Source organism: Cryptomeria japonica, chromosome 7, assembly GCF_030272615.1.
Source record: "Cryptomeria japonica chromosome 7, Sugi_1.0, whole genome shotgun sequence".
NCBI classification, from domain to species: Eukaryota; Viridiplantae; Streptophyta; class Pinopsida; order Cupressales; family Cupressaceae; genus Cryptomeria; species Cryptomeria japonica.
The window spans coordinates 604876451-604891581 of NC_081411.1; the positions used below are offsets into that span (position 1 = coordinate 604876451).

A 15131-nucleotide genomic window follows, 5' to 3' on the forward strand; every position below is an offset into this window, starting at 1 on the left:
GCTCTCCAAGCATCATGACACACCATCTCCCAAATTTGAAAATCTACCAAGTTCATATATACAAGTGTACAACTAATCACACCAAGTGAAACCAAGATCTCCAACCAAGGAAATACACCATGCTACAGGACCCCATAATTGACTATTTAGGCACTCACTTATCATCCATCCTCTTATCTTAAAAGCAACCACACCAATGCACAAGTGACCACAGACAAGGCTAGCTAACAAGTCCACATAAACACCGAATCAGACCTCATTGATATAGATAATCCACATCCGAGTTATTCCATTGCAACTGAATACTGCATAACTCGTAGATAAATATGCAAATTCACTCTCGCATCAATAAATTGCAAATTCCAGTCTTCGAAGAGAACAATCATGTAGATAACATGACTCACTCAAAAACTGAATCAAGAACATACCCAATTTGCCAATTATGTCCACATCAAGTACCATAGTCTAGGAATCCATCAAGCATCACCACAAAAATGCTAAGGGACTAATCACATACCAACATCTCCATGCAAAGAAAGCATCACACTTCCTCTCACTGTGCTCAAAGCATACATGTAGAGTTGCAACTATGTCATCCAAAGCTACCCCAAAGAAACTAGGGTCTAGAAAATAGCTCTTTAGTACATCCACAAAACCACAAGTTTTTCTTGAACATATAAAACCTACAAAACCATTGTGTTTGAGAACACCCATGCACACCCATACCCACTTCACATCTGGAAGACTCAAAAGTCTGAAAACACCATGTAAAACCTAAAAAACCACTGTGTTTGAGAACACCCATGCACACCCATACCCACTTCACATCTGGAAGACTCAAAAGTTTGAAAACACCAAAAAAGGTTAAACCAGAACAATAGAACTATCATAGATGAGCATCACCATAGATTTTTGAATAGAAAAATCTTTAAAACTTTTAGATCCAAGGAACATGAATCTAAGCCATGCAAGTACAACCATCCATAAGTAAAAAGTAGTTCAAGAACTCCATGCCCATTTTTAGGCCAACTCCACAACCACCACCAGTACATGCACCCAAGGGAGATAGGCTATTCGAGAAGCTTCCAAATCATTTAATGATCAACTCCGTAGCCTCCATGCATTCGGGGATAATGAAACAATGCCTTGCAATATTAGGGACTAAAACAATCACCCAATATAAACACATTTACACCATAGTTTGGACAACCCCAAGTTTCTTCATATTGCTAGGGAGCGTAAAACAAACACCCAACATGAAAACTTTGCTGCCCACAACCATGAAATGTAACATCACCACCATGCATTAGGGTTATAATGCTGTCAAACAGGAGCTCTAGATCAATATCATATTAAATGAAAGCACATGATCAACTTCACGAAATTTCATCTTTGCCATCCTTCAAAAATGCCTGCTGTCTCCTAAAAAACTAAATCAACTGCAAGACGTCCACTTATCAAAGGATTAATCATAATCATCAGCCAATTCTTTTAAAACAAATTTTCTCAAGTTTTTTAAGCTAAGAAATCTTAATAGAAGAAATATCCAGAACCAGAAGCACCATGATAATCATGGAACAAAGCTTAGATACCAATTGAAGGGAAATAAGGGCATCCCAGAAAGCCATCTAAGATCAGTATGCACATCAAATATCCAATGATTCTTCAAAATAGATTCCAACAAACTGATACTAGCACATACTACTATGCTATAAAAGCGGAAACAGACAGTTAATTTCCCACTATTAAAACCGAGGAAAGTGATTGCAATTTACAGATTTAAGAAAATTTCAGCAGTATTATGGCATATAGATTTAATACTTCAAAATCATAAAACAAGAAGAATGAGACAAAAGAGAAAAAACACAAATATACGCGGAGAAAACCCTTTCGGATAAAAAACCCCACACTCCAAATCATCGAGCCAATGTATTATTCAACAATAAGTTACAATACATTTTCAAGCTCGAAGCCTTTACATAGAGATTTACATTTTGTTCCATTGTGGAGAAAATCTGATAGCATAACCCCTATGAAATGAACTCATCACCTCTCATAAATCAGCGAAGGTATCAACATATATATATATAGAGAGAGAGAGTTCAACACAAAGAGGTAGGCACCCATGGTTTCCAAAACCATCTTCAATGGCTAAGAGGTAATTTGTGTCATAAACAACATCTTGCTAATCCCATGACACGTTGCTCATAGCAACTTCCAAGGCAACAACACTTATCTCATCAATAATGCTCATCTTGCCAAATACAATGTAAATACAGCATATAAAATTTTTATGACCAGGAATAGGTGCTTTCCTTACTGTTGATGTGTCTTTTATGCACATGCGAACATAGAATAAAATACCAAGGTATCTTATCCTCTCTTGAACAAAGTTTCCCCGAATGCTGAAGATTTCGCCGAAGGATCAATCGAGGCAACTCCAAGGTTCTTGTATGTAGGTTCTCTACTTGTGGATAAGCTCTTGCAGTATGATGTGATTTTGCTGGAATCACAAGGGGACTTACATTTGATGACCTGAGCGTCTAATTTACTTTGGATATCACTGGAATGTGGGTCTTTACTGATCCTTGATTTTTTAAAAAGGAAAAAAGGATAAGGGTTGGAGAGGGATCTAATTCTAACACTAAGAATGTAGGAGCAATGGATAACCTTTGATGAAACTCTAACTAAGTCTTGCTTTGACATGCTATGATCATCTCCACAAGGCTAGTGCGATCTTCTAAGGACTTTATGATGTTCAAATCACCTCTACAAGCATAGACACTGTCAAGTTGATGCATATCGATGAAGAAGCAATAATTGGAGTTAAGCTTTAAGCTGAATGATTCCAGTTGACTACGCAAGGCAAGTTTGCAATCCACAAACCGCTAGTAGTATGTATATACAAATTTCACCATTGATCATACAAATTCCTTCCATTCATCTAATAACATGAAATTAAATTTGAGAAGTATAGAGACCATGCAAATTGTAGATTCGACACATAGAATTCACCATTTCTTCAATGAAGTTTACATGTCTTTTGCAACAATGTCTTGACAACAATCTTTGCCTTCTCTTTCTACTCTACTCTAAAAATGCTATCTACTATTGAGCTACTAATTGTTGACTATCTCTCTTTTGCTAACTCCTAACTATTAACCTTCACAAATGAAGAGCCAGGGCTTTATATAGAGAGCCCTTTACAAATTGACGGTTCTGATTGACTTAGAATCAATGGCTAGGATTACAAGATAGAAACCCTAATTAGGGTTTGTTATAACAAACTTCCTTAGCCAATGAGAAAATTACATTCAAGGAGTGAGGACTAATAGGAAGTAGGGGTAGGTACATCGAAGTTAGTGCCGTCCCCGATAAAATAGGTACATTGAATCTAGACATGCTAAGGTGGACCAATCCGACTGGAGGAAAAATGACTTGGATGCTACCTTGTCTGACGTTTGTATCTTGGTTGATCCTCCTCTGTCCTTGATGCGAAGAAAGATGCACTCCTTGATTCTCTATGTGCTTGATGAGGCTTCCTTACTGTCAAGTTTTCTTTCTCCGGTAGCATACCTCGCCTTGAAGTGTTGGTAAGGTCATTCTTGTCTGTCATCATGTGGTTCCTTTATGTGGTAGAATGGAGTCTGAGGATAGCTTAGAACTCCTTGAACACTAGAAATCTCCCAATGCTTTTCTCGAACACTTGAAGTCTTGCTCCATGCATTTGGAGTGTCCTTGATGATGATGGGACTGGAATAGGTTGTCCTTGTCCTGACCTTCTTCCATCTGCAAAACAAACCAAAAGATAATTAAGCACACATGATATATTTATCTTGGTCATAGCATTTTTTACCTCAAATCATTAACAAAAAGGGATCAAAATGGAATTTGCTTTAGGATTCTCCCCAGGTACAAGCCCTATAAGAATTTCGCTCTGGACCCTTTGGAAGGGTCAAGAGCGATTTTTTCTATTTTGCTCAATTAGACCATTTCCTACAACATTTCCGAATCCTAGACTTAACCTTCAAACCTCCTCCCATCATGATCTCATAACTAGTCTTCTCTCCACCAAGGCCTAGGAATCCATATCTTAGCCTCCATCATGAGCAAATTAGGTGATTTTGGGAATTTTGCTTTGGACCCTTTGGAAGGGTCAGGAGCGAAATTCATGATTTGCTTGATTTCTCTCACTTAGCTCTATCCTTCTCACTTTCTTCTACCTGGACTCTCATCTTTGGATCCCTCTCTCATGAAGGCAACACTTGTTTGACCCCTAAGAAGGCCTGAAAGGAGAAATTCGCTCCAAATCATGGCCAAGGACATGACCTATAGAGAATTTCGCTCTGGACCCTTTGGAAGGGTCAGGAGCGAAATTCAAGTTTTAACTCAATTCCTTCACATTTGGTGGTCACAAGCTATTCAAAGGCATGCCTAGGGGTATCTTCAAGTTCAATTCACCTTGATCAACGTTTGTCTTGACACAAAATTTGAAGAAAAAAGAGATTTTGAGAATTTCGCTTTGGACCCTTTGGAAGGGTCAGGAGTGAAATTCAAGTTTTAGACTTGATCCTTCATTTCCTTAACTTCAATTCATCTTGCAAAGCAAAAATACATCACGCCACCTTCAACCACGCCATAGGAACCAAGGTTTGGACCTCATCTAAAGAGAAAATAGGTGTTTTCAAGAATTTCACTCTGGACCCTTTGGAAGGGTCAGGAGCGAAATTCATTATCTTGGACAAAATCCTTTATCTTCTTTAATTTCTATCACTTCAAAAGGCAAAAACATGTCAATTTACTCCCATTATGTCCAAGGAACAAGGCTTTTGGTCAAAACAAGGAAGAAAATAGTGCTTATGGAGAATTTCGCTCTAGACCCTTTTGAAGGGTCAGGAGCGAAATTCTTGTTCTAGGTTGATTTCACACTTCTTCCCTTCAATCCACCTTCAAACTTGATCAAACTCACCTTTCCTCACCACAATCAAGTCTATTTGCCATCCGCTTAGCTCAAAATCCTCACATTTCAATGTCTTACGCAAAATAGAGTGTCAAATTGAGGATTTCGCTTTGGACCCTTTGGAAGGGTCAGAAGTGAAATTCTTATTTTGGGTTGATTTTCACTATTCCATCGCCTCAATCCACCTTTCAAAGGCTAGAACACATCAAAGTCCTTCCATCCATTCCCCAGAAGTCAAAAAACTTGGCCATAACAAGTAGCAACATAGAGGATATGTGAATTTCGCTCTGGACCCTTTGGAAGGGTCAGGAGCAAAATTTTCATTTTAGGCTCATTTCTCACTTCCTTTCTCCTTTCCTTGGCTTGGATATAACTTCTCAGGCCTCCTCCTATCATGATCAAGTGAATTTGCTCCTTGAATTGGCATTTAGTTCAAGATTTTGTGAAGAAATAGGGTCTTACAAGAATTTCGCTTTGAACCCTTTGGAAGGGTCAGGAGTGAAATTCACCCTTAGGCTCAAATTTTGACTTCATCTCCCACATTTCTTCATCCAAACAAGTGAATTGCCTTCAATAATACCTGGGACATGGATTAATTCATAGTTTTGGGCAATGTAGAGTGTCCTATAGAGGAATTCGCTCTGGATCCTTTGGAAGGGTCAGGAGAGAAATTCCTATTCTAGGCTTAATTCACCTTGAAATTGGCTTGACTTCGCCTTAGACTCAACCTTTTGATGCATTTCCTTCCATATCCTTGCAAATCAATCCAACCGACCAATGACTTAGGTGAAATCTTAGGTCCTTTGTGAAATTTCGCTCCGGACCCTTTGGAAGGGTCAGGAGCGAAATTTGACATTTTAGCCTCTTTGTCAGGATTCATATACTTTAAGTTATATTTTTTCTTATACTTTAAGTTATATTCCATATATATTGTCAGGATGTTTGAGAGTGGTTTCGGACCTCCAGGAGTTATAATGCAAAATCTAGTTTTTGGAGGATTCTTCAATTTTCCAGACTTAGTCAAATTTGAGGATCAGGATGACATTCCAGACTTAGCCAGATTTCAGGACATTTGAGGATCAGGATGACATTCCAGACTTCTCAAGGCAAATTCGATCTGCCCTTGATGTAAGGGATGTGACCTAGGAGGACATTATGCATTCAACCAAGGTTTGATTTAGCAACTTGAAGTGCGACTGGATAGTACACAAAAAACACCCTAGGAATGATCTAAATAACCCCTAATCACTCAATTGACCTGACCTCTTGAGGAGATCAACCTGACTCAAGTATAGCCTGCTATCCTAATGAGCCCCCTAGTGACCCTTCAATGCAAAGACTAGTAGCCCAGAACCTAAAAGACCAAGAAAACAAACCCTAGAAAACAAAGAGTAGGGGTCCCCATTTGCAATGGGGCGATGTGTGAATACGTCACAACACTTACCTCACACCACTTGTCAAAAGTGAACTCCGCCATAAATGCCAATAGCTAAAATACAACTCCAATACATAATAGAAATTGAAGACCAAGACTCTTTAGTCAACATAGGAAATTGCCAAATTAATTTCTACTCCAAAATGAAAATATATGACAATATCTCTCCAAAACATTTCTTAGTGGGTGCCAACTTCCTGAAAAATAAGGAATATGCCATCTCATCACTTGCCATGTAGGATGCCACCTCACCAAGAGCACCCACAAGTGAATGATAACTAGGGAAGTTAATAACTTAGGATAAATCATTTATGCAACAATTAAATAATAATTCAACATGTTAGGACTCTAAGGTTGAGACACTTTAATCCCAATAGATTGAATCCAGGCCATTTTGAGAGGACCCTGGATGGCCCCGCTGGTGCACCATTTCAGTACCTGGACCTGGTTCAAATTGGACAGTGATCTGGGCTTTTGTTCTGTTGAATCAGTAACATTGTTGAGGTATATTTTTGTCATATTCAACAACTCATTGACAGTGGAGACGGTCACATTATTGCAACTAAAAAACTAACCACTGATATCTACTACGTTACCTGGTTCTTCCATATCCGTGGATTTACCCAAGGTAAACCAGGCTGGGTCCATCCAGAATTAGACATACCCAATCTGAATACAGAATGCACAGGTCAGGGAATGCTTAAAAAATATTTAAAAAGGCTGTTTTCTCTATCCTTCAATTTTTTTGTGTAAGTTATGGTTATATACATAGAATTGTGTTTTTGCAAATTATGGTTATATATATAGAATTGTTTTTGTGCAAATTATGGTTCTCTATATATAGCATAGTTGAGTCTGGGGAAAAATTTCCCGTTTTGTCCTTTTTTTTCTTCTTCTTATTTTTGTGTTGTAATGTTGTTCCCAGCAAGTGTCTACTGGAGAAGCTTCTTCCTTTTATTGACAATATGCTTAGTTCTTAAAGCTCAGTGAGCAAGATAGAAATTTGTTTTGGTAACTAGTCCAGATTCTTATCCCAACATCAGTTTTGGACAAGATTTTTGCTTTTGATATATTTATCCTATTGCATATTGTCATGTCTCTGAAATAGATCATAAGTACTTAATAATAATTACAAACCGTTGCAGATTGTTGTATTTTCATGATTGGTGATTGTAATTGAATTTTAGTCCCAACATAATGTGAAAAAAAAAAAAAAATATTACTTTTGTGGGACATCCTATCTGTGAATATTCAAAACAGGAAAAGGTAAGGAAAATGTCAAACTCACTTATGCTGGGTTACTATTTTGGAGGAGACGAGTAAACCATGATGCTAATGTTTATGTGCCATATTTCTTAACTATGATATTGCTTATGTGGATTGCTCGATTACTTTTGATGCTGTCTGGGAAGTTTTGATGCAGTCAAATGCATATGGCACTAATGTTGCTAGAGTTCTGTTGTCTGATTCTAACACATTCTATTTTCTATTGTGACCATTATTCTTATCTTTATCATCCTCAGCTGATGGAAGAATAAAGATTCCCCTTAGTCCTTCAACGTCTTCAGGTCAGCAGCCATTTGGACTCGGACAGACCCTTGCAGGTGGAAGTGCCCAGCACATTGATTCTGGAATGCATCAGTCACCTACATCCATTGGAGATTATTTCTCAAACAGTAATTTGGGGCAGTTACAAAATGATTCTGGAACCATCTGGACACCTCATAGAAGTCAAACACGGCTGCAGAGTCGGCGCTCACAGTCAAGAGAAGATCTCATTTCATCAATTTTAGAGAGCCACATTGCCAAGTTGTGATGACCATAGGCTATACCAAGATTTTTGAGGACCGTGCTTTTGTCAAAGTTGTACAATACACAGAAACTCTGCTTTTATATAGTTAAATTTTAAGCTCAGTTTATCCTTTCACACTCTACCTGAGATGGTGCCTTGTGCATCTTAGTGAAATTTTCTGTAGTGCAACTTATGTTTATACTAAATTATTTTCAATAACAAGTTTGGGTTGTTCTAGCATGTTCACAGATGGTTGAATGTCTCGACATCTATTTACAATCTTGTTACATACATTGATTTTGCTTATCAGCTATGATTACCCCTTGGTTATAAATATACTACAATACAACGGTATTTAACAAGATATGAGTATCCTGATAGTGTTGTCGAATCAAGCCGTGTTTCCAAAACTAGTTATAAATTACTTTTAGCTTGATTATAGAAGAGAATGTGTTTCGAAAGAACTTGGAAGAACATGCATAGTGATAGAACACATCCTAGTTTAACATTTTGGCAGTATTTTCAAGATTAAAAATTTATCGTAATATACATCTCACGATCAAGAATCTAAAAAGTCTAGTACGTTGATTGGTACGTCTTCTTTTTAACTCTTTTTTAGGAGACCCAACAAAACAAGGATAGATAGCTGAACCTTTGCAATCCATTACTAACTTCTGTGAGTGACTAGTTCTTTTGATATCTTAAAAGCCTTGAAACTTAAATTGTATTCTGATGCTACTTCGTTTGTGCTTTTGTGCTCATGCATGAGCCTTCGAAACCAATCATATCTGCTCGCTGAATCTCTAAGTCAATCACAGATGTCAATTTCTTATAGACTCTAATAACACCAACCCAATATACATGAAAAAAAATACTGTGATGAATTCATATGTAACATACCTGAAAATTTACTTGTAAATATGTACTCATGCATGAGCCTTCAAAATGAATCAAATCTGCTCACCCAATCTCCAAGTTATGCCAGATGCCGATAACTTATAGTCTCTAATAATACCATCCCTATATACATGGAAAAAAATGCTGCGATGAATACATATGCAACATACCTAAAAATATAATTTCAAATGATGTCTAGATATGGATTGGAAAATGTATGGATAACGATATGAGGACCTATTTTATTTATAATGAACTGAAACATGTTTGCAAAGAGCGTAGTTCCCAGTCTCTTACATGTCTCCTTCAACTTCTTACGTATGTGTTGGACACAAAAGAGGAGGGCTTTATTTTAAACAGTGAACTTTATAATTGATGGCTACTTCTATTGATAAGTTCGTTTGTGTCCGAGTTGCTGAAAATGACAACCTATTTATTTACCGTTCCTCTAAATGAAATATTTGCGAAATTACTATGAAGTCTTTATCATTCGACATTCCTATACGTTAAACACGAAAAAATCGTATTATATATATATATATGTTCGAAAAAGAGACAAAAGCTACTTGTTTTTAAATTTAAACACATTTCCATAGTATAGGGATATAGAGAACAAATAAATTAGATAGTTTAGCTCATGAACTGTCTAGAATAGTGAATTTAGCTCATGAATTGTCCAGATGAGAAGTATGTCTAAAATAGTAGAGTGCAGTGTACGAAAGTTCTGTATGGAGTTAATAAAGTTATTGCTAAGATAACAATAAAACGGTTCAATGAATGATAAGTGAGTAAACATTGGTAAATGAATAAGTGAGTAAATATTGGTAAAATGGATGGTAAAATGTTTTTGATTAATAACAAGAAACTAGGGTACTAGCACTTTACAATAAAAAACTCTAAAGGTAAAGAAACACAAGCCATTAACCAACCACTTATAACAATACCTAGGCCATGAACAAACCACTTATAGGCTACAAGCAACCAACATCAATAGTGGGTAGGACTCATGCACACAATTCGGGGAAGAGTTTGGGGAGAAGAGGAAGGACCATTCCTCCATTGACTAACAACAACCCAATCAATACTATCATTTGGAACACCAATACAAGGGGAACCATGAGGGGACTGTTGGAATCACCGTTGTTGTTATGCCAAAAGCTCGAGCTGTCAACGAACGGGAGAGCGGCCAGAGACAAGGATCCACGAGGGGCAGGAGGAAGCACATGTTGCGAATCTCGAAGGAGGTGCTGATCAAGTCAACAATCTCCTCCTCAGCTTCGACTGAGGGTTTCACACTGATAGAATGAAGGAGGCCTCCTGGGATTCGAACCCGTAACCCAGCGTTTTGATACCACTTGTTGGAATCACCACTGTCGTTATGCCAAAAGCTCGAGCTAGACAAGGATCCATAGGAGGTGGGAGGAAGCACATGTCGCAAATCCCGAAGGAGGTGTTGACCAAGTCAACAGGGAAACCCCCACAAATAACTGGTCACTAAAGGTCGGGGTTGAATATGGGCAACATACAAAGTAGGAAGCATGCATTGGGTAGGAGTTTCTCTAACAGGGACCAAAGGGCATGCATAGGTCATACCAACAAGAGGCCCATCAACAGTCTGGGAGGAGTGTGATCATAAGAAGAATTGGTAGCCTAGACAAACAAGTGATCACCATTAGCGTCCTTCCACCAAGTAGCAAAGCCTTTTTGATGCAAGAGAGAACAATTCATGAACAAGTGTTGAAAGGGGAGGACCTCACAATTTAGTAATTGACTCCATGGTCTATTTCCAACCATGAGAACTGCATCCCTAGTAAGAGGTGTGGAGATGTCAATATCAATCAAAATTTCTGGATGGTAAAATGTCACAACACTGCATTCCAAATTATTATTAATATCAAAATAATATTTAATCATAGATCATAACAAACTCGAGAAACTTAGTAAGACCTCATAAACATGTTTACATCCTAGTAAGATAAAAGAAAAAAACATTTTATTATTGTGAAATTTTCAAGTAGGAATTTTCAAAGAATATATCGTCCAAATAAAAATCTAATCAATCAATAAAAGATAAACAATTTCTCATAATAGGTAGAGTCAAATGGGCATGAATTATGCATTTTCAAATATTCAAGGTACGAAACAAAGTCATATTCCAAAGCTTTGCTATTAAACCAAACCTTCAAATTTAGTCAAAGTACTAACTCATAAGTAGAAGTAGAAGATAAACACAAAACACATTTTAGGATAGATATGCATAATTCAAAATAAGCATACAAAATTACAATGACCAAGATTTTGGCATAACAAAGATTGGACAACTTGGTGCAATACTAGGTTACATATTAACATTAAGTTGATGTTTTTATTCAGCCGAGGGTTTTTCTACTACAACTTGAGAGAACGATAAAATGTTATGAAGATAAAGATGACCTACACATAAGATTACCTCTTCACTTCTAGTAATGAGACTGTTAAAAAATGAAATTCTAGCATTGTTATATTCATCAAGCAAAGCAATGACATGATAGAGAGACTAAATTAGCATTAAATTCAAGCCATTTAGCCAAGAGTATGAATTATTTATTTTTAGAGAACTAATTTACAAGGCTACCACTACAGGAAAAGACAGACCATCAAATGTTGTTTGGACCAAATAACCAACCGATTTTCATAATAACAATTTAACTGTGCAAAAAATCAAGATAGTAGTAGACACAAAATTAAACCATGATAAGGTAGAAATAAAATATGAAGTAGACAATGAGCTAAAATATAACCTTAGAATATAGACCGTTCAACTATCATAATAGTAAAATACTTTTTTTGGATGGAAGCCTCACCAAAATAAAATAGATTTAATGTTTTTATCTTGTTAGTTTAAACTGAAAGATCATTATGATGTTCATATTGAAAATCAAATAATATTCAACTTAGATAAGAAGTAGACATAAAATTAAATCACGTGTGATAACGTAGTGACAGTATTGACAAAAATCCTAGCATCTAAAATATACATAAAATTATATTATGATAAAGTAGACACAAAATATGAAGTAAGCATAGCGAACAAAGATGTAACCTTGGAATATTGACCATTTTCTTATCATAAAATTAAAATATTATCTCTTTGGATGGAAACTCAACCAAAATAAGATAGATTTGACGTTTTTTATATTAAAAAAAGTAAGCTGTTTTTGGGTTTGATTGTGTATATCTTTTTTTGCATCAACGTTTCAGATCATACTCTGTGATCCATCATCAGGATGAAAGAGAGTGTCAAGAGATGTAAAAAATAAATTGCGAACAAAGATGTAACCTTGGAATATTGACCATTTGCTTGTCATAAAATATGAAGTAAGAATAGTAGACACAAAATATGAAGTAAGAATAGCGAACAAAGATGTAACCTTGGAATATTGACCATTTGTTTGTCATAAAATTAAAATACTCTCTCTTTGGATGAAAACTCAACCAAAATAAGATAGATTTGACGTTTTTTATCTTAAAAGAAGTAAGTTGTTTTTGGATTTGATTGTGTATATCTTTTTTGCATCAACGTTTCAGATCATACTCTGTGATCCATCATCAGGATGAAAGAGAGTGTCAAGAGATGTAAAAAATAAATTGCAAACAAAGGCTCACTTAAGGGGTATTTGAGGGGGGAGGGGGGTGTTTGGGAGGATGTACAAGGAACGAGGAGGAAAGGAGACAAAGAAACACAAGACTACAACAAAAGAAGGAAAACAATTGTAAACAACTAAGTTAAAAAATTAAAAACTAATAATGCAAAAGAAATAAAAAGAGCTTAAAAAACAAGAAAGCTAAATAAGGAAATAAATTTTTTTAATAGCAAATATTAAAATAAATAAAAATAAAAAATCAAATATATACAAACAAACAAATGAGAGAATATAAGTATGTATATATATGTATGTATATATATATGTATGCATATGCATACATATACATATACATATGAGAAAATATACATATACATAAGTATATGTATGTATATGTATATGTATATGTGTACACACACACAAACGAGAGAAAATATACATATACGTATATGTATGTATGTAAGTACATACATACATACATACATACATACATATATAAACAAGAATAAAAAAACATTAAAAATTATATATAAACCAACAAACAGATGAGAAAAAAAATACATATAAGTATACATATACATATACATATATGTATGGATGTATGGATGTATGTATGTATGTAAAAAAAAAAAAGACTAAAAACCAAGAAAGGTGAAAAGACAAAAAGAAAGCTAAAAAAGGAAATAAAAAATTAGTAAAATCAAATATAAAAATAAAACTATAAATTATAAATATACAAACAAACAAAAGAGAAAACACACACACACACACACAGATATATATATATATATATATATATATGTTTTTTATATTGTTAATTTAAATTGAAATATACTTGTGATGTGCACATTGAAAACTATATTTAACGATTCATTCACCTAGTTGTATGCACTGGTTGAATTTTGTGTAAATACTATTTATATGGTGTGAAGTTATATAATGTATTTGTAGTAGTGTTACAACGAAAAATTGCCTACCATTGACTCATAGGCATTGCTTCTCAACTCCTTGCAAATTTTCAATAGTTGTGCCTTCTATGCATGTCCCAACGAGGTCCCGTTTATAGTTGTGCCCTAAAAATATTGCACAACTACACTATTCATAAAATATTTCATCATTTCATAAGTTTCAAAGGTTTTACAAGTTGGCAGGATATTGATTAAGGTTTTAGATGCAATTTAATGAAAAAAATTGTTGAAAATTGCAGTCAACATTTAAAAAAAAAACTATATTTTTCGGAGGAAAAAAATCATTTGCAAGACAAATTCGCAAAAAATCGAGAATAATTGGTATTTTTTTGGAGATTTTTGCTTCTCTACATGAAATGCTAATTTGCAAGTAGAGCACATAAGTTGAGGGCACAAGAACATGAATATATGAACAAAAGGGAATCACTTGTAGAAGAAACTATGTAAGAAACAAACTATTTGAAGTTGTAAGAGTATATGATATATGGATGGATGGTCAAACACAACAATGATTAAGTGCAAATTTTAAGGATATCTTACTAGTTGGTTCATTGAATACTTCAGAATTGAAGCCTTCCCCAAGAAGAAAGTAGTCATTATATTCCCAGTAATGAGAAAGATGTGTATGCTATCATTGTCTATGCTATGTATCAAGAATAGTAATGCCCATTGTGTGGCTTATGTTAGGTTCACAAGAACTTTAACTTATAGCATCAATACAAAATAGTAACATAAATTTTTATTCTAGATTCAAACAAGAAATAAAGTAGTTGTGCATAAAAAGAAACAGAACATAGAATTCAAGTAGCGATAGTTTGAAATTGTAGAATTAAAGTGGTAGTTAATCTGACAAAAATAAATTTTAAGGTCTCAACCTAGTGTCAAACACCTCCAAGCACAAAAAATATTTGTGTCCCTAAACTCATTGAATTCAAACAAAGGTCATTGATCCACCAATTAATTAGAAAATAAAAGTATGAAAATAAGAAATTCAATGTTTTTTTGTGTCAGACTTGCTAAAATATGACCCATCCCTTGGCAACATATGTCCATCCATTAGAATGCACCTTGGCATTGATGGCATCAATAGACTATAACTTCCCTTCAAATGGCTAGATAGAAGCAATCGAGTAGCTACAAGGGAACAAGAAGGAGATTGAAGGTTCTTGACCAATGGAGATTGAAGGTCCCTAACCTTTACAAAACTCAATTATACTTTTAGAAAAGATGAGCATATTACACTCTTGACTAACCATAAGAATCCTAAGGTCTACTTTTCAATTAAAATGTAGTTTCCTTTTCTTTTAACATCTTAATAATAATAATGACAAGCAATGTTTAACAATATGTTTTAGATTTCAACATAATTGAAACTATACAATTGAGATAGCATTAGAATAGAAAATCAAGACAAATAAGGGAGGAAAAAAATGCATGACTATTTTGTATAGTTCGA

General features: G+C 35.1%; 1 protein-coding gene across 1 annotated transcript in view; it reads left to right on the forward strand.

Moving 5' to 3' along the window:
• LOC131043313 (probable apyrase 7) overlaps positions 1-8424 on the forward strand; it is a 31373-nt gene extending 22949 nt beyond the window's left edge. The window contains exon 3 of the mRNA XM_057976511.2: positions 7919-8424. Within this exon, the coding sequence (XP_057832494.1) occupies positions 7919-8211 (293 nt within the window). The 3' untranslated portion in view covers positions 8212-8424. The remainder of the gene's footprint in view (positions 1-7918) is intronic.
• Positions 8425-15131: the final 6707 nt, after the last annotated feature.